This window comes from Gavialis gangeticus, unplaced genomic scaffold (assembly GCF_001723915.1).
Source record: "Gavialis gangeticus isolate Ggan-Ray unplaced genomic scaffold, GavGan_comp1, whole genome shotgun sequence".
Taxonomy (NCBI): Eukaryota; Metazoa; Chordata; order Crocodylia; family Gavialidae; genus Gavialis; species Gavialis gangeticus.
In genome coordinates this window covers 75,815,530-75,843,131 of record NW_017729022.1, presented here as the reverse complement: position 1 = coordinate 75,843,131, position 27,602 = coordinate 75,815,530, and the positions used below count along the sequence as shown (strand labels likewise).

General features: G+C 40.1%; 1 protein-coding gene across 2 annotated transcripts in view; it reads left to right on the top strand.

Annotated features, from left to right (window-relative positions):
- BRAF (B-Raf proto-oncogene, serine/threonine kinase) overlaps nt 1-27,602 on the top strand; it is a 148,050-nt gene that overhangs the window by 89,882 nt on the left and 30,566 nt on the right. For both annotated transcript variants that reach the window (XM_019515423.1, XM_019515424.1), the window contains exons 4-13: nt 1,741-1,844; nt 2,318-2,420; nt 4,445-4,593; nt 5,680-5,799; nt 17,271-17,430; nt 19,770-19,806; nt 24,642-24,778; nt 25,490-25,607; nt 26,085-26,169; nt 27,038-27,214. In XM_019515423.1, the coding sequence (XP_019370968.1) occupies nt 1,741-1,844; nt 2,318-2,420; nt 4,445-4,593; nt 5,680-5,799; nt 17,271-17,430; nt 19,770-19,806; nt 24,642-24,778; nt 25,490-25,607; nt 26,085-26,169; nt 27,038-27,214 (1,190 nt within the window). The remainder of the gene's footprint in view (nt 1-1,740; nt 1,845-2,317; nt 2,421-4,444; nt 4,594-5,679; nt 5,800-17,270; nt 17,431-19,769; nt 19,807-24,641; nt 24,779-25,489; nt 25,608-26,084; nt 26,170-27,037; nt 27,215-27,602) is intronic.

The following is a 27,602-nucleotide window of genomic DNA, read 5'->3' as shown; positions in this document are numbered from 1 at the left end:
TGCACAGCTCTCAGCAGCGTCAGGCTGGCCAGAGTCCCAGGAGCTGCAGGTGCAGCACAGAGCAGGATGATTGCCTGCAAGGTCTCCCCTTCTCCCTAACTTTCCCCCAGCAGGAGTCCCTGAGGCCCTTCTTGCCTTAAATTCCGTTCTGGCAACTGTGGGTTGTACTCTGAGTGAAATGCTAGGGGAGAGTAGAGGAAAAGTAGACCATGCCATGTATTATCAGTAAGTGGCAACAAAATATTAAAATGGTAACATTTTACAGTTTGAGGTATTTAGTAGACCTGTACAAAGCTTCAGTTGCTGATTTGATTGAGGAGATTCAACTCAATTTGGTGGCTGAATCTCTGAATCTGAATCTAATCAGGAGACCCATTAATCTCTCTGGAGAGATTCAACAATTTGGCCATAGACACAGCTTTATGTATGGTGTTTTTGTTTTTTGTTGTTTTTTTTTCCTACATACCTTGTGTGGCTTGTGAATGCTGAGATGGTGGGGCAGATGGAGTGTTCCACAGGAGCGCGGTGGGGTGTGGGGGCTGTGCGCTCAGCGGCAGACCCGGAAATGGACCAGAAGTACTTTTGGTCTACTTGCAGGTCTGCCATGGAGCACACGGGAGACCTCCCCCATCTTTGCGACTGATGCCTCCTGGGTCTGAGGGGGTACCTGGGGTGTCCCCCGCGTGCTTGGTGATGGACCTGGAAGTGGCAAACACACTGGGGACCCACCCCTCCCGCTCCCCCCCCCAACCATCTCAGCGTTCATGAGCTGCACCTGGTACCTCGAGGTACATGTGAAAAACATAAAGCTGTGTCTATGGCTGAATCGCTGATTCTCCAAATCAGGACAGTGATCCGAATAGGCAAATCGAATCATTGTCCCCTGAATTGGGCCAAATCTGAGTTGAATACTGCCCGCTTCGCACACCCCTAGTATTTAGCTACTTTTTAATATATTTTATCATTCTGATTGTTTAAAGAATACTTTAACTTAAGTCACAGTTCAGTCCAAAATATGTTTACATGGTTTTTATACACCACACCTATAACTAGTGGGGATAGAGGAATTGTCCTTGCTTGTAATTTGTGTATTTCAAAATACTGTGATCAGGTTCAGTCTTTGTCCTGTGTATTCGTTTACTTATGTTAGATGAGCTTTTCAAGAAGGAAATGGGGAGAAAAGATGCATTTCACTAATAGGAAAGTGTGCCTTTGGAACCAGAAACGTCCACTGTGGTTTCAAGGGCATTGTATAACCTGGTGCTGCTTCTCTCTTTTTTTTACATTGGCTGGATTTCAAGTAGGTATTTTCTATTTAACATCCTATCCTACTTTCTGTTTCTAGCATATTGAATTTTGTAGGTCTTACTAGTTTGACTAAATAGCACATCACTAATTACAGCACAAATTCTTTACAATTTATCATATGTATGCTCAGTGTGTAGTTATCGATGTGCTGTCTCTCTGCCCAGTTACAAGCTGAGAAGAATAAAAATCATCCCTTGAATCAGATCTATGTTCTCTTTGAAATTGTTGGTGTAGGTGTTGTCATACCCAGATGAACTTGTCTGCAGCACACCGAGGACTTTCGGAGGTTTTTATTTAGGAGTTTATGAAATGCTGTGAAAATTGAAGTTGTGGATTTTTTGAGCTACTTTATAAACTTCATGGGGATTGAAAAAGTCATTTACTTTAGTAGAAGAACCTGTTCTTCTAATATTTGTCTTCTTTGACTTGCAGGTTCCAGCAAGATGTGGGGTGACTGTCCGGGATACTCTAAAGAAAGCTCTGATGATGAGAGGTCTTATCCCAGAGTGCTGTGCTGTTTACAGAATACAAGATGGGTATGATGAATGTGTGATCTGTCTTGTTTATACATGTTGGGGTTCTTTCAGGTTCTTGACCAGCACGAGCCTATTCCACCCCACTCTGATCAGTTTCACTGAATTCAGAATAGCTGCAAATTAGTAAACTGGAACTGTTATGGGGCAGGTTGTCACATGAGAACCTTTTTCTTTGGTTGGATAAAAAATCTAGTTTTTGGACCCAAGTAACCATCCATTTTCTACTGTCAGAGGTTTTTGTTACAGCTGATTTGAAAAGAGTGCACCTCTTCACTCTGCTTTGTCCAACAGCGGTGCAGTTATTTGGGGTCAACTCAGATTAATCTTTGCCATTTAAATTTCCAACAGTGGAAGTCTGAGCAGCAGACTTTCCACAATACCACAACCCCCTCAATAACAGCATTTTCACGTCTTCAGCATGAGATCTGCAACCTTACAGGTTGGTAACTATCAAGGGCTTTTTTGCACTTTAGAGAGAAGAAGCCAATTGGCTGGGACACTGACATTTCCTGGCTCACAGGAGAGGAGTTGCACGTGGAAGTCTTGGAGAATGTGCCGCTTACCACACACAATTTTGTATGTACTGCTTTTAATGAAATGTCTAAAGTGTTCGCTGGAATGACATCTACATTGATAATTTTTAAAAATTAAAATAACTTTGTTTTTTGAATGAAAAAAAGTCTTTGGTGTAGATTGTTGCATAAGCAGTTACAATCAAAAAAGCTCAAGTGAACCAGAGCTTACTGTAATTAAGGTAATTGACAGTAACAAAAACACAGCTTAACGTTTTCAAATTTAGATGTGATACACCTTCCAGAATCTATAAATCTAGACTCTTAAAATCAGCACTGCATTGCAGAGTGATGGTAATAATAGACTATTTTTGTGTTGCTATATCTATAAAATGTATTCTTTGCTTCCCTGCTGGCTCTGCAGCAGCAATTAACTAACGAACTAACTATTCCCAGAGCTGTGCTGACATCATCTCTGATGCTGGTACACAAATATGTTTTGACCTGATAAGGCAGTACGTGAGTGGAAGCTGTTAAGCAGAACCCATCTGGATCATTGCAGCTCCACACAGAAAATAATGGAAATCACGTTTATCACATGAAAAAGGGCAAAATCTAAAGCAAAGCACTGTTTTGTAGCTTCTTAAATTGTATTCCACAAAGAGTGAACAGCTAAATGAATGCCTAAAAGTTAGGTAAACACTTGATTTGTTTTACTCAGGAAATCTTGCTTGGGATACTTTTAGGCTGGTAATGTTACTGAAGCTGAAAACCAAAACAGCGCTAATTTTTGTTTTATAGTGTTTACATGTCCACATTTTGCTTCTTCAAACTCTTCCAGGTTTTACTGCTCAACTATAAGATATTTGAATGTTCCTTATCCCCTGAATTTGTTATAGATGTCATCTAGTTGCTCATAAAGCTAAAAGCATTCCCAGCGTGTATTAGAGGGGAGTTATTTTAAGTATCTTGACCCTTTTTTTTCTTTTGCTTGTTTTTTGTAAGGTGAATGGCTTCAAAATTAACATCTGTTTGAATTTATGGCCTAGCATAGATATTCTGTGGTACTTTGTGTATAGTCTTGCTGCCATCATACTTACTGTTCATGACATAATGCACTAATTCTGCTAATGGGAATTTTCTGTGCCCCACCGTTGCCCCCTCTCTCCCCCCAAAAATCTGATTTTTAAACTTGGATGCCTAGGGATAGCCACTTAAATCTTCATATAAGGAGCTTAAGTGCATGTGATCTGTTAGATGTACTGAAAGTACCTTCTCCAGCTGAAGTCAGTAGAAGTTGTAGGTACATACACCTTTTGAAAATCAAGTCACTGCCTGAGTGCTCAATTTAGGTGACTAACTTCAGACCCCAGATCTGAAAACTCTGGCCTGAATACTTCTGTTTTTATAATCCAGTTTGTTTTATATCATCTTTATTTTAGTCTGATAAACTGTTGAAAGGAAGTCCTAATGTTTGATAATTAAGTCTACTTCAAGTAGAAGACCACAGTGGCTGCATCTACTCTTACTACTAATGCGCCTGAATTAACTACCGTGCAGTTTGCGCAGGTGTTTATTGCTCCTGGGTGCAGCATTTACACATGAGCCTGGGTGGAGCAGCCCCAGATGGCTGAGGCCCCGGGGACTCAACGTGTTGTGGAGGGGCTGGCTGGGGCACAAGGGTGTTACACTGTAGGGATAGCCAGCAGGCACCCCCGCATCATAGCACTTTTGTGCCCCAGCCAGGTCCAGTCACTGTCTGTGCGTGTTTTAGTTCACTAAATAACTTGTCCTGGCCAGTACTATCCTACAGTGCAGTTACTTGGTTTACTACAGCTTACTAGTGCCGCATGTTTAGATGGTGATGTGTGACCGTGGAGCAAATTAGCCAGCTCGACAGTAAAGTGCACATGTAGATGTACCCAGCATGTATAAAATAACTTTTGCTCATTGTGTATATAATCTGTATCTCCAAGACCCAAAAAGAGAGTAAAAGCATATGACATTTTATATTTTAGTGGAAGTAAATAGTTTGTGTCAGGCTCACAAAAATGTCTCATCTAACTGTAATTATTTTTGACACCACAGGTACGAAAGACATTTTTCACTTTAGCGTTCTGTGACTTCTGTCGAAAACTGCTTTTCCAGGGATTCCGATGCCAGACTTGTGGTTATAAATTTCACCAGCGCTGTAGTACAGAGGTCCCACTGATGTGTGTTAATTATGACCAGCTTGAGTAAGTAATCAAAACTCCTAACTTTTGTTTTTTACTTCAGACTTTTGCTGAGTTTCCATATATAACACACACAGTTGACAGATATAATTGAGAGTGAAGAGAAGCACCAGAGAAAATACAGTAGTCAAATTTAGTTCTTGTTTTCAGATATGCTGATGTTCAGTTTACCAGTTCATTTTTTTTTTAAGCGTACTGTGAAATCCTTTCTTAGAAGATGCATAGAAGAGGTGGCATCTTCTTGATGGCACAGGAAAAACCTGGCATTGGTTGCAGTTATCACTCTACAGTGAAATATTTTTCTTAAGGAGATGCATAGGTCCTATCTGCAATGTTTAGATGCAGATTTATTATCTTTGACCACAGATACCATAGAGTTCCCTAGATCCATAAGGTTGAATTTGAATTTTGTTTTACATTTCTGGTTTCACAGAACTAGGTAAAAAAGATGTGGACGGCCCCACCCACTATGGCTTTTTTGAATTTTTTTTACTCAGTTTATTCTATACTAAGTTCCCTAACCAAAATTGATGCTCCGTCTGTAGTCATCTTACTTCTGAATACAGGGTCCGTTCAGTTTGTCAGCTTCAGGAAAGCCATTTAAATAGATTTTAACCCTTCCAAATGTTAGTTCTTGAAAAATTTATTTACTTCTTCCTTATGCTTGCATTCATTGTGGTTTCCTTAGGCACTTTTAGATAATGAGCTCAGAGGTGTGTATACCATAGTTTTAACGCCATTTGGCAGTCCCTTCTTAGAATTACGTCAACACAGCTTTCCAATTAATTTGCTATGAATTAACATGTAGGTAAAATTTGCATGTTTGTTCTACTGCCTAGCAACCAGGTTTTTCTTTACTGCTTCAAGTATCCTAAAGATATTTCAAAATTACTTGATACAAGAAGATGTTTAGGGCACTAACTCTTGCTCCTTTGCAGTTGAGTTGCAACTTACGGAGCATGTCAATGCATTCTTTATTGTAAAATACAAAATTTAATCCATAATTTTTACTTCCTTAGTGTATTGTGCTGTGAAGCTTTTGCGTTTTGCACAAGTTAGGTTTGTTTTTGTTCTGTTCTTACCTCACAGTTTGCTGTTTGTCTCCAAGTTCTTTGAACACCATCCAATATCACACGAGGAGGCCTCATTAGGAGACACCAACCAAGCATCTGGATCGTACCCCTCTGTGCCCCCCTCAGATTCTGTTGGGTATGACATTATTCCTGCTGTTTAATTACATGATATTCTGATAGTTTGCCTTCATATGTATAGGATAGTGCTTCACAGCCTCTCCCCAACCTGCACAATTAGTTCCCAGGTGTATGAATGCTTGCCCTTGTGCTTAACTTGGTTAGTCAGTGGTATCATAGAAGTAAATAGGAGTATTCACATACTTGAAAAGTAGGCACATGGCTAAGCATTTCCAGGATTGGGGTCAATCTTGTACTGTATTTTCTATAGTAATTTAGGCCTAATCTAAGCTGGAAAGTTTTTTGTTTTTGTTTGTTTTTGTTTTGTTTTGTATATCTTTAGATTTTTGTCAGTGTAAAGTGCTTTACATTTATACACATTCTCTATTTTGGCTCTGTGTTGCATTCTGTTCCATTAATTAATCAATTTTGAAGTGATATAATTTGGTTCTGGAATAAGTTATATCAATAATGCTACAAGGTTTATATGGACGTATTCCTATTTCAGATTACGTATATTACTTCAGGCAGTCTGCCCATTATTATCCCACAAACACATTGCTGCACATTTAGAAGGGTCTCCCTGATTACTTGTGCTTTGGGATCCTCTTGAATGGGTGTCCCCCTTTGTTTAAATTCTGGTGAACACTCAGTTTGCATCTATCGTGACTCCATTTTATGGTAAAATCTTAAGCCTCGAGCCCACAACTGTCCCTATGCCCTATGTACTTGTATTTTCCTGTCGGAGTCTTCCTAGACTTATGGGGAGAGGAGCTTGTTTATTGTCATCTTTCTAGTAGTCAGCAAAATGCCAAGCACTACCAAGCAGCTAGCAGAGAAAATGCAGGAGATGGGGTTCTTCTGGGACATGTGCCAGTGCTGCATGAAAGCCAAGAAGCTGATACAGAATTACTAAAAATGCCAAAGATGACAAGGACTCTGGTAATGCTGCCAACACATGTACTATGTACTTCCAACAATGCTATACTGTGATGAACTGGCCTGGCCATTTGTGAAGAGGCCACCACAGAATCCTTGCATTGGTTGGCGGTTTGGCAACAGCCCTCAGTGAAGCAGACACCAGTGGAAACTACCCAAGGACTCTTACCAAGAGGAAGTTCCCCGTGATAGTCAAGGACCTCTTCAGGATGGATCCAGCTCAGTAAATGATGGGAGACCCAATCAGAGATGTTCTGGAGACTCAGCTCTAGAGCTAAACTGACCACACTACAGAGGGGACATCATTCAGTAAGTATTTAAATGTTATAATACTATTGTTGGCCCCATTTGTACCTATTTAGGTAGATTTGCAAATGTTCCAGATTCTGGCTGTTTGCCTTTATGTTTATATGGATATTGCTAAAGCAGGTGATGGATGTGTCTATCTGTCATATTACCGTATTTACCCAAATGAAACATGTCTTGGAATTTAAGATAACCCCCCAATAACTAGATCCTAGACATGGAAAAATTATACATTTTCCATGTCTAAAATCTAATTACTGGGGGGTTGTCTTAAATTTGTTCCTCCTACCATTGCAGCAGGGCAAGCAGCAAAAAGGGGGTAGGCTGAAGGGGAGTCAAGTGACATGACTCCTGCCCCTTGCCAGCTGCTTCCCCCCTTTCCTTCCCCAGTGCCTGTACCCCCTGGTACCTGCCCTCTGTCACTTGCAAACACTGCATCCAAGGTTGTTCCTTTTTAGTGAAAGAAAAAAGTGAGGAATGAGTTAGTACAGAGCTCTTCAACTTCTGAGCTGCTGGGGGCTGCATGTCTTTTTTTCCCTACCCCCACACTTCCTCACCTGCACTGTGCTGCACCCGAGGGCAGGAAGTGGAAACTGGAAGAAGGAGGGGGAGCCTGGAGACCCCCAGTAACAACAGTAAGGGACTAATAAGAGTGGTGCCTGGGCCTGGAGTTGGTGTGCTTTGCATTTAACCCCTCACAGGCAGTACTCAGACTGCCAGTTTGACCGCCCCATATTAGTACATTATTAATTAGATTTCCATTAAATTATTGCCTTGACCTTTATAGAAGTAGGATTTTCATACATGTGAAGTTTTAAATGAGGAGAGTTGGTCACTTGAAGTTAAAGAGCTTCTAGGAGTCTCATGCTGTAGAGATTCTTGGGCATTTGCAGATGCACCAGATATAAAAAATGTCTAGTTTCCCACCAAGCACTCTTTTGTTGCAGTACCTTGCATTGTTAAACACAACACAGGATGTGCATCACAGCTGTGAAATCCTCTGCGTTATATTTTGTCCTGATCAGCCAATACTATAAATGAATTTAAGCCACAGTAGCAGTTTAGTTTAGCATGTACACTACAAGGCAGTTACAATGCTGGGGGTAGCCCTGTCAGTAATGTTTCTTTTCAACTATAGCAGTAGTTTGAGCCGTTGCCCTAGTTAAATAAGTGTTCCATATCTTCCTGGTTGTCCCTTTCAGAGGCAAAACCCTTTTCAGCCTTTTTGGGCTGCAACTCAGAGAGGTATACATAAGTGTAGGCAAGTTGCAGGAGTGTAGATAGTGTTATGTGCCTGCACCCTGAAGACACCCACACAGTTTAATAGTTTTGAATGGCCCAAGGTTGGGAAGAGCAGAATAGGATAGAATTCCAAAACTGAAAACGTTTAGAGAAATAACACTTTATCATCCATAGTACAGTGGCTAGTATAATGATATGGTAATTACTTCTGTGGCTTTTGTGTTCTCTTAGTACTTGGCATGGCACAGCACACGTGGAAAGGGATGCTAGCAGCTATCTTGCCAAACCCTGAAAGAAGAAGAAGCCAAAGGAAGAAGTTTACTCACCTCATAAATCGGTTCCAGCAGATTGCAAAAAACCCAGAAGAATGAAAGGAAGGATTCATGCTGTAGGACAAGCATGAGAGAGAGGAGGTTAGGGCACGTGCACTTCCTTGAAAACATCTCAGCATGGACTGATTGGACAGAGAAAGGGACATAAAGGAAAGTATGTTGGTGATGATGCAGAATTGGACAAGTTTACTAGAGAAAGTTGTTGTACTGCACTCATACTTAACTCCCTAACTTAATCTTGTTTTGGTGTCTTTCTTTTTCCCCAACTGCAAGGTACAGGTAGGTCTCTGCATCCATCCCCAAGACAAGGGAATATTCTCTTGATTCTACTTTCTTTTCACATTTTTGAGACCCCGTTTGCCACTAGCATGTGTTCACTCTACGTTTTAGCTGTTTCTGCACTGTTTTAGTTCTTTTTAAGTTTGCACTGTCTTGTTATGTGCTAAATACTTAGTTTTTATTAAAGTACAGTTCACACAGAGGATGGCCATTCCCAATAAAATTAAATTCACAGTAAACAATGCATTGTATTTGTTCCTTGATTACATTCATTTTTCCCTCCTATCCCTATTATTAAAATGAGCTTCCTTGAACTTACTTCTTTGGCCCTGAAGCACATTAGAAGCATCCCCTCTGGCTATTTATAATAGCTACTTGCAGACATTAAAAAAACAATCAAAAAACCCTAAAAAACTGTGCTTTGCTGGACTTGTATAGATTGGGTGCTTCAGTGGGGTTTTTTGGCATTTTTATCTAATAGCTAATTCAATCAACTTCTGTGTTTTAGTGGCTGCAAGCAGCCAATATTCCAAAAGTCTTTCTACTTCTCTCCCCCATTCTTTGAGGCTTTTGTTTATTTTTCAGATATTTGTAAAACACAGCAAGCATCTATATTATGAGGCAGATACCTTACAGAATTCTCCTGCCTGGTCTTCAGACTCTTTTGCCTCCCATATAACCTTTGAAAAATGTACTCCCTTGTCATTCTGCAGCTACTCAGAGAAAGGCTTTGTAAGTGAAGAAAGCAAATACTGCATGCCTAGCCTTACATAACAACTGGAATCACCACAATATTTTTATCTGCATTTATTTTGGGAGCAAAAAGTTGTGTGGGGGTGTGTTTCTTTTTCTTTTCTTTTCTTTTTTACTGTGTATATGTATGGCCTCCCCCCTTACTTTTTTGTAGGTTGCTCACTGGAAGCTTTATTTATGTCATGATGGACCTTTCCACACCTCCCCATGTAAATGTTATCCTTTCACAGTTTTTCACCAGGCCCCCCATGACTATCGAGCATTATCTCTTTGTGTTGATAAATCACAAGCTCGCTGGTAGACAGATAAGAAGTGTGTGGGTTCTCCTAATAGCTCCAGCATTCAAAGATGTCACTAACTTCCTGGTATTGGCAAACTTCGATCCAAGTCTAAACAGCAGTGCAGACTTTCATGAAAACAACTCTTGTACCTGATTACTAATACCAGGCTGATCAACTACAGGCCAGTACTACTAGAAGTAGTGATTCTGGTGGTAGTGGATACATTCTTCTTCTGTACACTGAGGTGAGACACTCCTGTACTACAACTCCATATTGAATTTTTGTATTGATTTTCCATGGAAGTAGCTGTCTGCCATCTTTGCTGGTCACTGCAGGTGTGCAACATTGTCCTTAACAGTTGTTGCAGGTTGTTCAGGACTGGAAGTAGAGCTCCAACAAATACTACAGGCCTGTGAAAATGCAGTGCAAAAATAGCCACAGAAGTAGCCGCTCCTCTTCTAGCAAGATCCTTGTATCATCACAGCAGTTAAGAGTGACAGTCTTCCATCCTCCCCAGCTCCTGCTTGCGCGCCAATACATCTGGAATACCCTGCTTGTATTAATGATACTCTCTCCAAGTTGCTTGGTGATGCTTTGGAAATTTGTTTGAAACTAAGACAACTTGACAGTGAATTCTGGCTTTTAAAAAAAGAAGGTATATTTTTGGGCCAAAGTGAAAGAAATCATGGGAGTTTGACCCAATTTTGACCCAAGTCTTAAAATTCCAGTAGATCTTGATATATTTATCTGCCAACCCTGATAAACAGCCTTTAATGCATTGAGCCAGCAGTGAAACATTTTTCCCAGGGGTACCTGTGCAGAAAGTTGTATGATTTTAAAAAATCTCAGTGGCATGGATGTTCTGATTTACAAGGGGGATGGATCAAGTCACTTTTGATAAAGCAGTGTAGATGCCCCTTTTTCAGTTCAGTTAATTTTATCTGGATGAGCAGAAGGAGAAGTAAAACCCCCTAAATTTAAAAAAAAAAGAGAGAGAAAAAACTTTCCAGATAGACATGGTCTTAAACACTTGAAAAATCCTGTTGGTACATTAAATGACATGTGGATCATTCATGTTAAAACTTGAATGCCTTCAGTATTTGTAAGGAGAGTTGACTTCAGAAGATGATTAACTTAAAAAAATTGTTACCAGCTTCTAGATATCTAAAGACATTGTGTAAGGAGTGAGTGGGAGTTGTGCTTTTATAAAATCTGTGAATCATTAATTGGCATTTACATGCATTTATCTCAGTTGCCTTTATAATCCTGATGGACTCAAACTTGTAACACTTGAAGGCAGTGGGAGCCTTGCAATTTGGCACTATTCACTAAAGATGAAATCTTGGGTTGTGTGTGGTATGGCTTTGGCATACTCTCCTTTCTTTAGAAATTGAACCATAGCTTTTTAACAGGAGGTCCTGCTCATTGATCTCAAAGTAAAAATCAAGATAGGATGTCTCTGTCTCTGCTAGCACAAATACATTGCAGTAATAGAGTCTGTTTTTCATGGGCAAGGACAGTTTTATAGTAGCTAAATTAATGTATTTAGGAGGTAGGGATGTGTCAGGCATGTGACAGGTAGGCTATGAATATTTTATTCATGATTTGATTTTTAAATGCTCCCACAGTAGAAGACCGGAGGGGGGAACACTGTGTGGGATAAGATGGCATAATCTTGCAAATGTACCTCAGAAGAACTTCCCCTCAGTTACAGAAATAGCTGTCTAGCATGGAGACTGAGTATTACCTATTCTTATGAAAGCCAGAGACGAGAGATACTTGCTCACAATTTTGGCAGTTGGAGTCCTTTGTAAGTCCTGGAAGTGCATCACAGCCCGTCTGCTGCATTTGTACCACAGAAAACTGCTTTTTGTAGCAGCTGTGCTTGGATCCTTGAATTTGACAGTTTCTACCACTTGCTACTTCCTTCCCTGTCATCAGTCTATGCATGCAGTAGCCCTTTGGACCTGTGCTGCAGAACTGAACCTTGGGCATAGACCAGGTTTCACTCCAAAAGACAAATGGATCGTCCCTTTTCCTTGGTTTTCTCCTATCCTCTCCCCTGCCCAGTCAGAGGTTACAGTTTAACTGGATAGTCCCTCAGGAGTGTTTAGTGGATGTGCTAAATTGGCTTGTGTTTTCATCGGAGGGGATTGCTGTGCTTTTTGTGGGGTCCAGAATAAATATTGTCCAGTACAGATGTGAACAAGGATGGGTGGTACATGCAGTTAGAGTATTCAGGGAATCCTCCCTAAACCCCCAGGGGTAGCCAACCTGTGGCTCTTCAGAAGTTAATATGCGTCTCCTTGAATCTTTGCACAAGCACACAATGGCCAGTTTCCAAATGGAAGTATATTTCCAAATGAAAGCTGGTCACTGTGTGCTTGTGCAAAGATTCAAGGAGATGCATATTAATTTCTGAAGAGACACATGTGCCTTCGGAGCTGCAGCTTGGCCACCCCTGTGTATAGGCCATCACTCCTTCCGATCTTCTCACTGGTCCAGTAATGCTGCATTCAGCACAAAAAAACCTGTAATCCTTTCAGGAGTGTTTTCAGTGCTCCTTTACAAAATGCAGGTTACATACGTGCGTTACAACCTAACATCATTGCTAGTAGCTTGCATACTATTAACAATGTCTTCCTGAATTTCCCAGAGATAATTAGCTGTGTTAGTCCACAGTTGAGCAGAAGACGGGATAGGTTTGCATCTTTTATAGACTAAATCAGAGATGCATAAGCTTTTGAAAGTGGCAGCTGACTTCATCAGATGCTAAGGAGGGATTTCACAAATCCTCTGTCTTTTCCATATCAAATCCCTGTCTCTCCAATTTGGTCTCCCTTACAGCATACTATCCCAGACTTAGTCTAGCAGCTACCAGACAGTATAATCAACTTCAAGGAAATTCCTACTGTGAGGGTATTGTTGAAAACTCATTTACTTGGTCTTCCAAGCATATTCACATGAATTGCATCTTTTCATGAAGACTGTTCTTTTTCATTCACTGTTCTGAGGGTACTAAGAGAGCTTCATTAGCTATATCAGTGGGAAGGGTTTCAGTCTGTTCACTCCAGAAAAGATTCTTCTTATTGGAAGCACAGGAGTTCAGGCAGAGATAGTGACACTGTTTGTCCTTGTGAACCATCAGCCCCACTGTGGATACAAGCACTGCTGGCTTTATTCAGCTCTGTGGGGATTCCTGTAAACAACTGCTTCGCTATCCCAGCACATGGCCATTCCTTTCTTCCCCATCACAGAAGAATGTGTTTACTTGTTAGCTTAATTAATTTTGCTGACACCAGAAGTTACTAGTCTTGGATGAGGCGTCATGGACCAAGAGTCATTCAGTCCCTGCACAGATGTCTCTAGATAAAATCAATAGTGTTTGGGTCACCTGTTCACATTTTGGATAACCAGAGATTCCTAGACCTTCTGAGAAGGGATGAGCTCTCATTGAGTGAGATGATAATCATTTTGTCCTGGATTAACTTTTGTCGATATTTTCTTCACCTATAAATAGAAGACTTGGGTCCTGCCGTGGTCTGATTTCCCTGCCCCCCGCTCTCCACTCCCTCCCCCCAACTTCAAAGAAATCAAACTGTTGCTACCAGACCCTTGCTTTCTAAATTTTCAAATGGGCAAAAGGGAGAAGTGGAGGGACAAGTCGTATCTCAAATCTCTTCTGGTGACCATTGATGCAGCAAATGGTGACAGCCATTGCGTGGAGGAAACTACTGTAGTTTCGCTCTTCAGGGATCCCTAAAGAGGTCCAAGTACCAGAGATGCTCTCCCTTTTCAAAGTGGTCTTGTGAGCTCTTCAACTTGAAAACAGATGAGGCAGGACATTCCCTCAAGGACTTGCATGCAACATAAACAGGTCTATAACATGGCTTTTAGACAGAAGCAGCATAAACCACAACATCAGTAACAATAATTCTATTCTCAGTATACAAGGATGGAACTGCCTAGGAGGTGTCAGAGTTTCAAGGGGGAAAATGTAAGTCCCTGTCTACATCTAAGTAACTCAAGCATTGTATAGCTTTCTTTTTTATCATAAACTTTCCCTTTGGGATTATTTTATGAAAGAAAGAAAATCTATTTTGGACTTGAGACGAAACAACACCTCTGTCAGCAAGATCGAGTTCAGGATGGTGTCTTTGTGCTTCTGTCATCTTGTCCTTGGATTTGAAAGCTTGTAGACTTCTCTTCATCTCCAGGGTGCTAATTTCTGTATTGTAGTCTACCTCATCCACAGAAGGCATCTCAGTTTCTGAGTTGGCCTTTTCTGTTACTGAGTATATAATGTTTGTCCTCTCAACTGGATTTGGAATTTCCAGACTACGTCAGTCATGGCACTTCCACGAAGCTGGGAGTCTTAAGTATTCCTATACCTGAATAATAGCCTCACTTGCAGGAAATTACTCTAGAAATGATCTTTCATTCAGCAGACTACATCTGAAAATAAACAAAGATAAGTTGATACTAATTTCAGCACAGAAACATAGGAACCGTAAGCACACTTGCTTATCTATTAGTAGAAATATTTCAGGCCATTTTAGCACCCATCTATAGGCTTATCTGAGAATGCTGTTAAAAGATTGTCACTGGTAGGTAGGTCACATGCTGTCTTATATTTTTGTGACTTTGGTTCAGACTTCTTTCTATTTTCCTATGCAAGCGTGGTTGAAATCTGTATATCAGTCAGCCAAATTTCAGTTGGATGTGCTAGTTCACATTCTGTCACCTGTTGTCCTGTTATCTTTGTTGGGGCCATTGACAGCCTGTGTCTGCTTCCATCCAAAATTTTAGTGATGAATGCCTCCGCCTTTTGTGTACGGAGTCTGCCTAAACAATTTACAAGTGGAAGATTTATGATTCCTCAAGTGAAATTACATGTGAATACTCTAGAGTTTAGGCTTTACTTACTGAGAGTGGTTGTCCAGTCTTCCTCCAGGCCAGTGATATTCATCATCGTTTAACTAGAAAAGTGAAGTCAATGACAATGATAGCAGAGCAAGATCTGTTTGTTTTAGATCAAGAGGCCACATGACTGGAACCTCTCAAAGTCATTTCTTGGCAGATGCACAGCAGTTAGTCTACTAAATGTATGGAGTGTATTGGCAGATCAACTTGGGTGACTGAGTGGTCTATAAATGATTATTTTAACAGCATTCCTCAAGTGAGGTTTCTTCACTGTGGACTTTTCTGCCACCATAGGAAACAGGAAAATGCTGTTTATGTGCTCCAAAAGAGGGTTAAAGCTCAGGGTCAGCTTCAGGTTCATTCCTAATTTCATGATCCTTAGGTCTTCATTTTGTACTTCCTTTGATTCCAGTAATGCCAAGAGCTCGAGTAGGACTCAGCCAACATAGTGATAGTACTGGACTAAGACAGCTGTGGTACTTAAACCTTAAATCTCTGTCCAGCTTCTGATATTCCCATCTTTCAGTACATGGCAGTACTACAATCTCGTCCTGCATCTTGATCCATGTACTGTCTGTTTCATGATGTGGATAGTAGCTTTCTCACTTCCTCAAAAAAAAAAGAATGTGAGGGCCTCAGAACATGTACGCTCAGTAGATACACTTAATAGAAAAGATTCTGGCGCACATATGTATTCTGTTAAAGGGAAGCAATTTCCATTATGGGAGTAAGTTCCAGCTGTTGTCTCCTAGAACTCCAGATTCCTGATGTTCTAAACTGCCTAGATTAAAGAACTCTGGGAAATAATAAAAAACACTGAGTTTTATCTATTAGTGATTTTTGGCTCTGTAGCATCCTAATTGGGGTTATTCCATGTTCTCTTATTCCACATTGGCCAGAATTTTAAACAGTCAAGTTCTACCACTTGTTGGAAGATGTAGTCCTGTTTTGATCTAAATACTGTTTTAAGGGACGTATTATTAGCCCTGCTAATTGAACTCGTGGCTAATTTCTCCTTTTTTCCCCTCTCTTGGAAAAAAAATTGGTAGGTAGCTTTGACCAGTAGGATGAGGGAGTGTAGAAGGTCAAGTTGGCAGGACTTCCCTGTTTCCATGGTCTATGCTAAAATATGTAAAATCCCCAGTGAAAAGGGCGATATGTCTGCCTGTCTCCTAAGGGCAGATGTTAAGATATACTTGGTTGAAAAGAAAAAAAAAATCCTCATTAGAAATGCTGTTGTCTCTAAAGAGCTGTGAAGAAAATTAGATCACTTATTTGAGGGAGAGTATGGTAGAATATTATAAGTGCTATATGCTGTTATGTCTTTTGCCTCTGCTTTTATCTCTCTTCCCTGTCCTAACTTCTGTGAATGCAGTAGCCCATCAGTCAGTCTGAAGACTAGGGGATTCTTTTATTATGAGAAGAGCTGTTTGCAATAAGTTCTAATGGTCTTACTATTTGCTCTCAGATATACTTTCCTTTGGGGGTGGGGGGAAGCTTTTCTTATTGATCTTTTGCTGTAACTCGATTAAATCTGACCAGTAGACACAACAATACCTGACTTTGAACTGAATATAAGACAAAGCTGACTTATTGTACTGAACCAAAATATCAAGATATCTTGCCTTTGTTTACTGGTAAACAAGAGGCATGTTTATATGCTTTATTTACTAAATAATTTGAGACACTAAAAATCGAAGGTTGAGCTTTATCTGCATTTTTGTGACCCCCTAACACCTGTGTTCTTTCAAAAAGTGATTTAAATATTGTGAAATGTAACTTTCAGATTCTCCTAGTGAATGACTGTAATATTTACAAGTAATGTTCAAAATATTCCACTGATCAAAGTGATTTGCCAAAGATAGATGTTGAAAGAATGTTTGCTTATTAAGTTTGATGCAAGTGATTCCTGTTATCAGTGTTATCTGATAACTCTGCTGACCGGTTTTTTAGGGGTTTTTTTAGTCCAATTCTCTCATCATGTGTACTTTAATTGGTAAAGTGTGTTTAAATGTTGGGTACAGATGTAGTACGTTGTCATAAAGATAGGATATAGCATTAACTCCTTAGTGTGTAAGAAGCTTCAGAGCATCATCCCATTGTCTGCACTGCATATTTGGCCCCATTAATTCCCAGCATCAAGGGAAACAACGTGTGGCTAGGGTCATACAAATGTGTTTACTGTTAAACCCTGGAACACTGTTTTACCGTTTTGTAGTTGGGTAGTTTAATAAAACAGAAATTAGTTGCAATTAATCCTAGCAACTCCTAGACTATTAAATATAAATTGTTTTTAAGTGGGTCTTTTATATACTGGCTTACTGGTGTTTTTTGCTTACCATAGTTAAAAAGAAAAGGATTTGCCACACCCACTATACAGTATTTGAAGGCATTTGTAGACCTAAATCCTCTTTTTCCTTGACTTTGTTTCTCAGACCACCAATTCTCCCTAGTCCTTCTCCTTCAAAATCCATTCCAATCCCACAGCCCTTCCGACCAGCAGAAGAAGATCATCGGAATCAGTTTGGGCAACGGGACCGCTCTTCTTCAGCACCCAATGTGCACATCAATACAATAGAGCCTGTCAATATAGATGTAAGTATCAATAAAAATGGATTGAAATAGTGAAGCCTTATCAGCTTGCCTAACTCGTGCCTGCGTATAATTTTTAGCATAAACACACAACTGTTACTTTTTTTAAATAAATACATGCTGATCTACGTAAGAGTTCATAAATTTTAGATAACAGGAGAGGAAATGTTGGTAGTCTAGAGATGTGGGGAAAATCAAACAACCTGTTTCAAATAACAAAAACCCTTTTTTGACAGCCATATCCTCACTTCTGCAAACAAGCAGGATGCTACAAACGATTAGTCATTTTTAAATTCAGTCCCCAAGCTATTGTTGCTATGTGCACCTGAGTGTTATGAACCTGAAAAGACAAAGCAAAATAGTGACAACTTTTTCAAAGCATGCCAAGGATTAAAAGTACTGCTTATCTGTGAATCCTTATATTACTTTTAACAGAAAAGATGATTTATTAGATGCTGGTGTTTGAATATGTCATCCTTGACTTGCTTTCTGAGCCTCCAATAAATTGCTACAATGAATGTCTTGATTTTTTTTTTCCATATAGTTTTTGATATTTTTGAAGACTGAATTTTAATACCCATGAAAATGGAGGACATAAGATTGTGCTTATTTCTAATTGATCTTGGCCAACCCTCTACAAACTATTGTTCGCACTGCTACCCCCCCCCAGTTGTAAATACCATATTTACTTGATTCTAAGATGAGGACCTCCCTTCTCCCCTCCCATTTAACATGGTGGGGAAAGACCCTCATCTTAAAATCACATATGACAGCAGTGGGAGGGGCAAGCAGCTGCTTTGGCTCTGGCTCCAGTCTCCATCCAGGGTTGCTACAGCTGCTGTCTCCCTTTTCCATTCCCTGCTGCTTCTGCACCCTGCAACCTCCCCGTTGCAGCCTTTTCTCCCCACCTTCCACCCCTCCACACACTCCATGCAGCCTTTTCTCCCCTGCCTGCCCTCTGCCTCCCCACTTCTCCCCCCTTGCTTTTGCTACGTGCTGGCAGGCTCTGTACACATTGTAGCCTGGGCACTGAGCCTGGCCCCACAGCAGTAGTGCGTAGCCCATATGGCTGCTACATGAGCTGGACTGGGGTTGTGCTCAGAACCTATTGTGTGGAGCAAAGATAAGGGGAGGGGGGAATGAGGGGAGCAGCGGCTGGAGAGAGAGTGCGGGGAGAGCAGAGGCTGAGGGATAGTGGGGGAACAGGCACAAGCAGGGGGGCAAGCTGCTTGACCTCCTCACACCACCTACATTCCTACTACATGCCCCTCTTCAGCAGTGGGAAAGATGAATTAAAGATGACCCTCCAGTAATTAGATTCTATACATGGAGAATGATAACACATTTATAAATTTTACATGTATAGGATCTAATTGTTGGGGGTTGTCTTAAACTCAGGGACATTTTAGATTCAGATAAACACAGTACCTGCCTGAATCTTGATTTTTTTTTTTTTTTTTTTAATAGCTCCCTTCCCCATATGCGTATTCTAGTTTTGAGTCTGCAGTCTGAAAATTACTGAGTTGTCACTTTACATGGTCTTAAGGTCTACATAGATATTCAGATGTGCAAAATCTTTTTTTACTTCTTACTTGAATCATAAGCAAAGTTAGTATTTCCTGGGTCACCATGCCTCCAGATTTAAAACACACTGATGAAAACTGACCTGTGAAGGGAACAAGCTTGATTTTTTTTTTTTTTTCTCCATTTAGAAAATTGCTTTTTTAAGTCTATTACTAGTTGTAAAATTGCATTTTTAGGTTGTTAGTCTCTGGATATTTTGTAGCAGATGTACTCAGTGAATACTGTATTATAAGCTAAAATAACCTATTAAAATTAATGAACAACTTTAAAAAGAACTGAATTAATTTGGTGCAGAAATCAGGAACCTTTCTAGAAGTAAAAAACAGAGGTTATTTTAGTCCATTTCTCCAACATAAGGAAGTCATGTCCCATCATCCTGTATGACAGTCATAACCATATTATATTGCAGACAACTAACTGGGAAAATGATTACCAGTTCTGGTTCAATATTTCCCCTTGCATATTGACTTAATTGGAAGTTTAAATCAATACCTTCAAGTAAACATGTCTTTTAACTAGCCCATATCTCAAGTTAGCATTGGGATTCACTGTTTTAAAGTAAATAGGTTTTGTCTGTGTATTTTTTTTTCTGTATTATAATTATTAGATTGTAAGATTATCACGGTGGTGACTGTCTTACTCTTTGGACAATACCTGGTACGGTGGTGGATGGGACTGCAATCTTAATTGTAGCTTCTAGGGTGGCACTACTTTGAAATATTTGTATTTGTTATACATATTTGTGCTTTTGTTTGTAGGACTTGATTAGAGACCAGGGGTTACGAGGAGAGGGAGGTAAGTAATTTTAAAGAATTCTCTGTTACTAAATATAATTATATGATTGCTTTGCCCCTCCCTTTTGTACTACTTATTTCTGCAAAACAGAGAGAGGGAGATGTCAACAAAGCAACCAATATATTTATACTTGCTTGTCCATGATGTTTAGCATCTGTCTGATAAAGATTTGTCATTCACCAGTCATTCTGGGAGTGGGGGAGACAGAAGGAGGAAAGGTTTTAATTGCATCAAGAGGAGGAAGGGTATCCCTCTCATCTTGATGGAGTCCTGGGGAAATGTCCCTATACACACATGCACACTCATGCTCCTTAACTTCACACTGTGCACACAATGCCCTTTATGCCAGTCACTATCCTTCCACCTAAGGAGTCAACAGAGGCTTCCTTTGAAGCTTGTCAACATGGTTTGTGAACTGGCCATGTTAATTGCTGCATCCTCTAGTCTAAATGGCATAAGATACTCCAGTTCTTCTCCCCCTCTGCCCCTTGCTGAAGATGCTGCTTTGCTCTACTGCATGCCTTTGCTAACCTTGGAAACAAGTAATTAGGACCTCAGATTAAAGCCATGTCTTTTGTAGGCCCCTCAGTAGCACTGTTGTAGACAGTGTAGACGGCCTTAACTTCCAGTTACAGCAAAACTCATGACAGAAGGTTGTCTTATTGTTCTGTACATGTCACACATGGCCTGCAACATCTGCTTTCTGCAAGAAGAACTCTTAAGTGCTTGTTGTCAGGGTACAGGGTCTGTCTTTGTTGTATTTAGTCACTTGAAAATGACAAAGCTGTTCCCTAAGAGGACAGGCATATGACTATTTATCTAGATCCAAATAGTCAACCAGCGTGTTGTCTTCTGTTAACTATGACTTGCTTCACCTCTCAGTGAAGTCTTAGTTATGCTGGTGCATTCTACTGCACTCTTCAGGGTCTTACACCTTAAGCCATTGGCATTCTTAAATCTGCCATCTGTATCTGTTAACCAGAAAGGTGGTGGCTGGCTAATGCTTTGTGTTAGGAGGAGTTACAGTTTGTTATACTATATATAAACATATTTTTTCCCCTCTCTTTTAAATACGTAAATGTAACTGATTAAGAACTTGCCAGATTTTACTATCTTGTATGTTTTGGTAAGGTGTGGTTTTTCACAATTTTGGCCATTTTTGTCTAGTGTTTGAATGTTGTATTATCATGTCAGTTTTAACTTTTGTCGTAAGCTGTGTGCTTGGCATCTGAGGACAATGTCAAAACCCATTTTTTTAAAGAACATTTTAATAAATATTTTTTCTTCGAAGTCCAAAAATCAGTCTGTGATAGGAGTCAAAGCATCCTAGTTATTTCCCATGACTTCTTTCATTTCTTCTGTGTGTCTGTCTTTCTGTCTCTGCCTGCCCGTCTCTTTCTCTCTAACAGCCCCTTTGAACCAGTTGATGCGCTGTCTTCGGAAATACCAATCCCGGACTCCCAGTCCCCTCCTCCATTCTGTCCCCAGTGAAATAGTGTTTGATTTTGAGCCTGGCCCAGTGTTCAGAGGTAGTTGGGCTCTTCTTTCTTGTTTTCACCCAGAACAAAATAAGTAAAACCACAGATGCTGTTTATGTCTCACCCTCACACTGTGTGTATGTAAGTGTGTGAGTTTATCAGAACACCTCAATTTCTTGCTTGGCCTGGCTGGAATGCTTTGAATGTGCTTTTCACACATACTCACTTCCACCCTTATACATTTGGAAACTATTATGTGTTAAATTTGACTTAAAGCTTTTCAATCAAGGAATTTCAGAGTTGAGGTTTCTATATATAGTTCTTATTGTAATTTATATAAACAGAGAGTCTTGGATAGTGAACTGTTAAGGACATAGTAACATTCTTAACTTTGAATTTCCTTGACTGTTTAAGTCAGTTTAGTGTTCTAATAATTTTCAGAGTTTAATATTCTCTGTTTTTAAAAAGGACTCTGAGAGAGAAAATACAAATTACAAACATTTCCATTGTTATCTTGTTAGCTTTTAAGTTTCTAGAGATCACTTATTGTGTCAACTTGTTATGATATGTATGTTTTGAGGGTTCCATTTGCTGTTAAATTGGGGTTCCAAGTAATCTGAACCAGATTAGACAATAGTGCCAGTTGAGGTACTGTGTAAACTCCCATTGTACTCAGCATTCATTTGTGTACTGATATTGCTATACAAGACCTGTGCATTTTAATATCTCATTGAGTCAGGGGGTCTTTCAGGCTTGAAGCTAAGTCTTTTTTTGTTGATTGCCCAAAATCCTAGCTAAAACGAGAAAAAAATTATATGCTAAAAATACCAGTTATTAATAACATGAAATATTTTTTCTGTATATAATGTACCTCTGCGTATATGAGTGGCTGCATGGTGGCGCATGCTTTTCAAATGTTACTTTTTTTGGCTGCTTCAAAGATTTTTGTTTCAGAATACCAAGAGCTGCTCATTTTATGGACTAAACACTTGCCAGATTATGCCAAAGACTTTTGGAAAATAGGTATTTGCAACCCAGCTCTCATTCAATGGAGTTGGCTAAAAAACAGGAACATTTTAAATTTAGATCAGGAAATGTAACTTCAAATTCCAGGCTAATGACTTAGACAAGTTACAGTTGGGTATTGGTGAAATAGCCAACCTATAATTGGAAAACTGGGCTTTTGGTATATTTACAGATTACCTACAATAGTTTTACCTGTTCTGGAATCATATTTCCTAGGGCTATGTGAAACAGCTGTTTCATTTCGATTTCGGATGTGGCTGTTTCACAGAACAGTGATTCGTTTTGATGTTTTGGATCACTGTTCCATTTTGATTTGGCTGAATCTGTTTTAGAGTTTTGACGCTGTTTCGGTGCTGATTCGGATCAGCAAGGCAGAGGCAGGCACAGCTGGGCGGCTGCAGGTTCTCCCACGGCTTCTCTGGCTCTGCCTGCCTCTCCCTGGTGGGGGGGGGGGCTGCAGGAGAAGCCCCCATGGCAGCCCCATTCCCCAGCACTTAAAAAAGAAGGGGAAAAAAAGGAAGAAAAGCCGTGTACTCAGCGGCTGTAGCAGCAGCTATTGGGGTCTGAGGGCTCGTGGTAGAGCCTCCCTGCGCAGTGGGGGCAGTGGGGATCGCCCCCCACCTGGCACCTGTATGGCAGCTACCCCATGGTGCAGGTGCAGCACAGCTCACCAGGGTGCTGCGCACTGTTTGGGAGCTGGGGACGGGTGCAGCCGCAGCTCCCAGATGGCATGCTACGCCCTGCCAATCCGTGCGGCACCCGCAATGCAACAGCTGCCATGTGGGTGCCAACCAGGAGGGGTGATCCCCGCTGCTCCGTGCTGCACAGAGGGGCTCTGCTACGAGCCCTCAGAGGCCCTGATCACCATTGCTACAGCTGATAAGTGCAGTGCTGGTGCCAGGCAGGGGATGGGGCCAGGTATGGCAGCCATGGAGGTTTCTTCCCTGGCTCCTCCAGCTGTGGCTGCCTCTGTTCCGGTGAGGGGAGCTGTGGAAGAAGCCCCTATAGCTGCCCTGCCTGGGCCCATCCCGTGCCTCACCCCATGCTCCTGGCACTTCAGAAGGAGGGCTGCAGGGCGGTGCTGGACTATTCCCCAGGGGCACCTCTGAAACATTTCCAAAATATTTCAAATGGTTTCATTTCATTTTGGAGATGTTTTGGAGCCTTCTGGGTTTTTTTTTTTTTTTTTGGATTCAGTGTTTTGAGTGCCAAAATGGGCCAAAACACCTCTAAAATGAAATGGCTGCTGAAATTTTGGACAGTCCTGATTTTCCCCACTAAAAGATGCATTGCTTTTTCTATATCTTGTATTTTAGGTTCTTCTAATTGTACTTATCTGCTTTAATAAGAATATAATTGCTGTGCAAGGAAGGAAAGAATACATGTATTGTACCATTTCCTCAAAACCCATTGTAGTAGAAAGCATCTGTAAAATACTTGGGGTCTTGCGTGGTGATTTGCAATAATTAGCAGAGCAACACAAACATAAAAGGTAGACTTGCATTCCTCCTTCACATTGGGAGTGTCGGTATGATCTTGTTAGTAATTATGATGCAATATTAAAAACCAGTATCTAGTCTGAAGAATTGTTTTTGTAAAAAAAAAAAAAGCATTGGAGCTCTAAAACAGTCCTATTATTTTTCTGGGTCATTTTGTTAACAAACTGTATACCAGACCAATGGATTGTTTATTTTTTAGTTAATATGATAAGCTGTAAGTGGCTAGCTATAGTACTTTTTCTTTTGAATTCCCACTACGCTCTAGTTTGCTAGTAATAAATAAGTGCTCTCTACTGGCAGCTAGCTTTGAAACAGCCAAATATTTTTAGGTGGCACTTAGGAACTCTGTTAAAAAAAAAAAACAAAAAAACCAAAAAACCCCAACATTCCCAGCTATCATGTATAGTTGTATTTTAATTCAAATCTGTTGTGTCCTGGCTATTATTGGTTAGCAAGAGCAAGTCTGAAAAGCTGGCTGTTAAGTTTTAAGTATTATTTTTCTTATCAAAGAAGCTGGAAACATCAAAACATCTATTTGTCCAAAGAGAGATTGTTGTTCAAATAATCCAATAACAAACCATTGGGAGCTATCTAGTACACAAATGTTTGCTATACACTTTGCTGCTTCTTGATGTTTAAGACTGCAATACTAATTCATATATTTAATACAGTAGTCCAGAAGTTCATATTTCCTCACTCGGAACATGTACATTTTATATTTGGAGATACTGCATCTGAAACACAATTTCTGTGCTTAATATTTTTAAAAATTATATAACTGTCTTTTTAATACTTTTACATAAAATTCATTTATTAAATTTCTCAAATATAGGTTCAACCACGGGCTTGTCTGCCACACCTCCTGCCTCATTGCCTGGGTCCCTCACCAGTGTGAAAGCATTACAGAAGTCCCCAGGTCCACAGAGAGAAAGGAAGTCATCCTCATCTTCAGAAGATAGGAATAGAATGGTAAGGAGCAGAATAGCTGTGTTTTCCTGCTCTTACAAAGATGCCCTTATTCTTATAGCTTCCCTTTTATGAAGGACATCTAAAATTATTCTAGAAATAGTTACTGAAGGAATTGCACTCTCTAAGCCAGTAAACAACAGGGCAGTGTTAAATAACTAGGACTGAAGAAGGAATCATTTATATAAAAGTTTTGCTAGGTACCACGCAAAAGACTATGGATATATACATTTGTTAATGCACATCTGATCTCCCTTCAGTGAAGTTGCTTACATTGTCCTATCATTTTGACAAATATTGGCTTCCTGAATCTCTAATGTAGGCTAATCCCTTGAAAATAACATTTGAAAAAAAATCACAATTTAAGCATTATTTCTCTGAAATTCCTATCCCTGAGATTTCCATTTATTACTTGAAATTTTACAACTTTATTAGTGCCTATTATCAAAATCTGATTCCTTGATAATTGCTATGGTAGGAAATTACTTGGTGTACCACTGTGCTGAGGGTACAGTATGTACTCAGCTGGAAAAGAGTAAAGACTAAATTATAAATCAAATATTACTGACTTGCTCTGGAAATGCTTTCAAACTAAAATTTTAAATGATGCACCCTGTTGAGGCACTCAGGTTTAGAAAGGAACATATAAAAGCTTTAGGAAAGGACACGGTGATTTTATATAATTTTACCACAATTGTGTTTTTCTTTTTAAAGAAAACCCTTGGTCGACGGGACTCAAGTGACGATTGGGAGATACCAGATGGACAGATTACAGTTGGGCAAAGGATAGGGTCTGGATCATTTGGAACAGTCTACAAGGGAAAATGGCATGGTATGTTGCCAATATGGCAAACTGGTGTTCTCGAGCATCATGAAGGAAGCTGTTTAGATGTTTTGATTTATTTTTAGCAAAGCAGTAGTTTAAATACGAGAAATTGGGGCTGCAAATTTAAGAAACTGTTCTTTTGCTCGTGGTAATGAATAATTATCATCTAAAAATGCATTCTAAAGCCAGTGAGCCTAAGGTGTCAATCTCTGACTGTATGAGGAACTCCAAAGAAAGGGAGAGGGGGGTGGGGTTTGGAAATGTTAGAGTTAATATCTGTTAGTAAAGTAAGAAATTATCCTTTCCTTTGTATTTTTATGGAAGAGTCGCTCCTCCTTTTTTTTTCTTCATGTTAATGGCTTGATGACTTTAGGGAAGGCTACAGGATAAAACATTTTATTTTTTACTTTTGCTTTATTTTGTATTACATCCATTGAATAATCTATTTAAACTGTATATCTTTTTTTTAATTGCCTTTTAAAGGTGATGTGGCAGTAAAAATGTTGAATGTTACAGCACCCACACCTCAGCAGTTACAGGCCTTCAAAAATGAAGTAGGAGTGCTCAGGTAAGGAAATATAAATTATCAGTTTGACATTAGATAGTCCATCTAACGCTGTTTCAGAATCATTATTCTTGTTTTTCTGCCTAGAACAGTAGTTCCCAACCCTTTTTGGACCAGGACCCATTTGTAAACATCGATGGCCAGTCCCAACCTAGTGCCCCTCATTCCTGACCCACTGACTCCAGGCCTGAGCATGTGGGGAAGGGGGTGGGTATGTGAGGCATGGGGGGCCCCACGTAGCCCCTTGCAAGCTGGAACCCTGACAACTTGCAAGGAAAAAGCCACTATTTCCCACTTTTTTCTCTTTAAAAGGAGAATCCATTTTTAAAATTCATTGATCCATTTTTAAAGTTTGTTTGTGACTCACTTATGAGTTGTTACCCACAGATTAAGGAACACTGTTCTTATTTTCCAAAATATAAAGAAGTGGAAATAATAATTTGTATTTTTGGAACGTATTTTTCTAGCCACCACTATACTTTCCTTTCTAGACATAAATCTGAATAGTGACTTATACAATGAAAGCAACCTAGAGAACTATATACTTGTGTTTGTTTTCTGATGCATTTAAAGGGAGCTACCATATCTTATTTGGATCAGTGGGGGCCAGCCTTTTTGGCAGGCATGCTACTGACTAGCCTGACATCCTTCCCAAGTGCCACTCTTAATCCCTTTCTCCTGCCCTATCTGCTGCCCTGCCTCCTTCCTGCCTGATCTGCCACTGCTTTCTGCTCCCTGCCTCCCCTGCTCTGTGCCACATAGAGGCTGCCCTTGCCACTTGTAGCGTACATTCTGGAGGTTAGCCACCCCTGATTTAGATAGTTCAGTTCAAGTTTGTCATTGATTTTTTTCAGTGAGTTTTCTCCTACAGGAAAACAAGACATGTGAATATCCTGCTCTTCATGGGTTATTCAACAAAGCCACAGCTGGCTATTGTCACACAGTGGTGCGAAGGTTCCAGCTTGTATCACCATCTACACATCATTGAGACCAAATTTGAGATGATCAAACTCATTGATATTGCACGGCAAACTGCACAAGGCATGGAGTAAGTATTGTGTTACTTGTTTGTAATGAACTTTGAGATGGTATTTGCTCTTTTTCATTTTTACTCTTCCTCCAAGTGCAGAGTTAACTAGTTTTTATCTCTGTACTGAGGCCAGAGTCCTCTCCCAGTGTATTGCTGCATTTTATGACAGTACTGTTATTTCTACTCGGTAGAAATTTAAAATAGACCTTTTAATATGCTTCTGTTGTAAGCGTGGCTGTTGGCAACTCAGTTCAAGGGGTGATTACTTCTAACATAAAACAGTTTTCAGTCTGAAGCAAGGTTAAGTAGGTTAAGACCCAGAGTTAGATTGTGAGCTCTGAGAGTGTGCCAGATTTCTGGACAGTAAAACAAAATAGCTGATGAAGTATAAGGGGTGGGGGTGCGT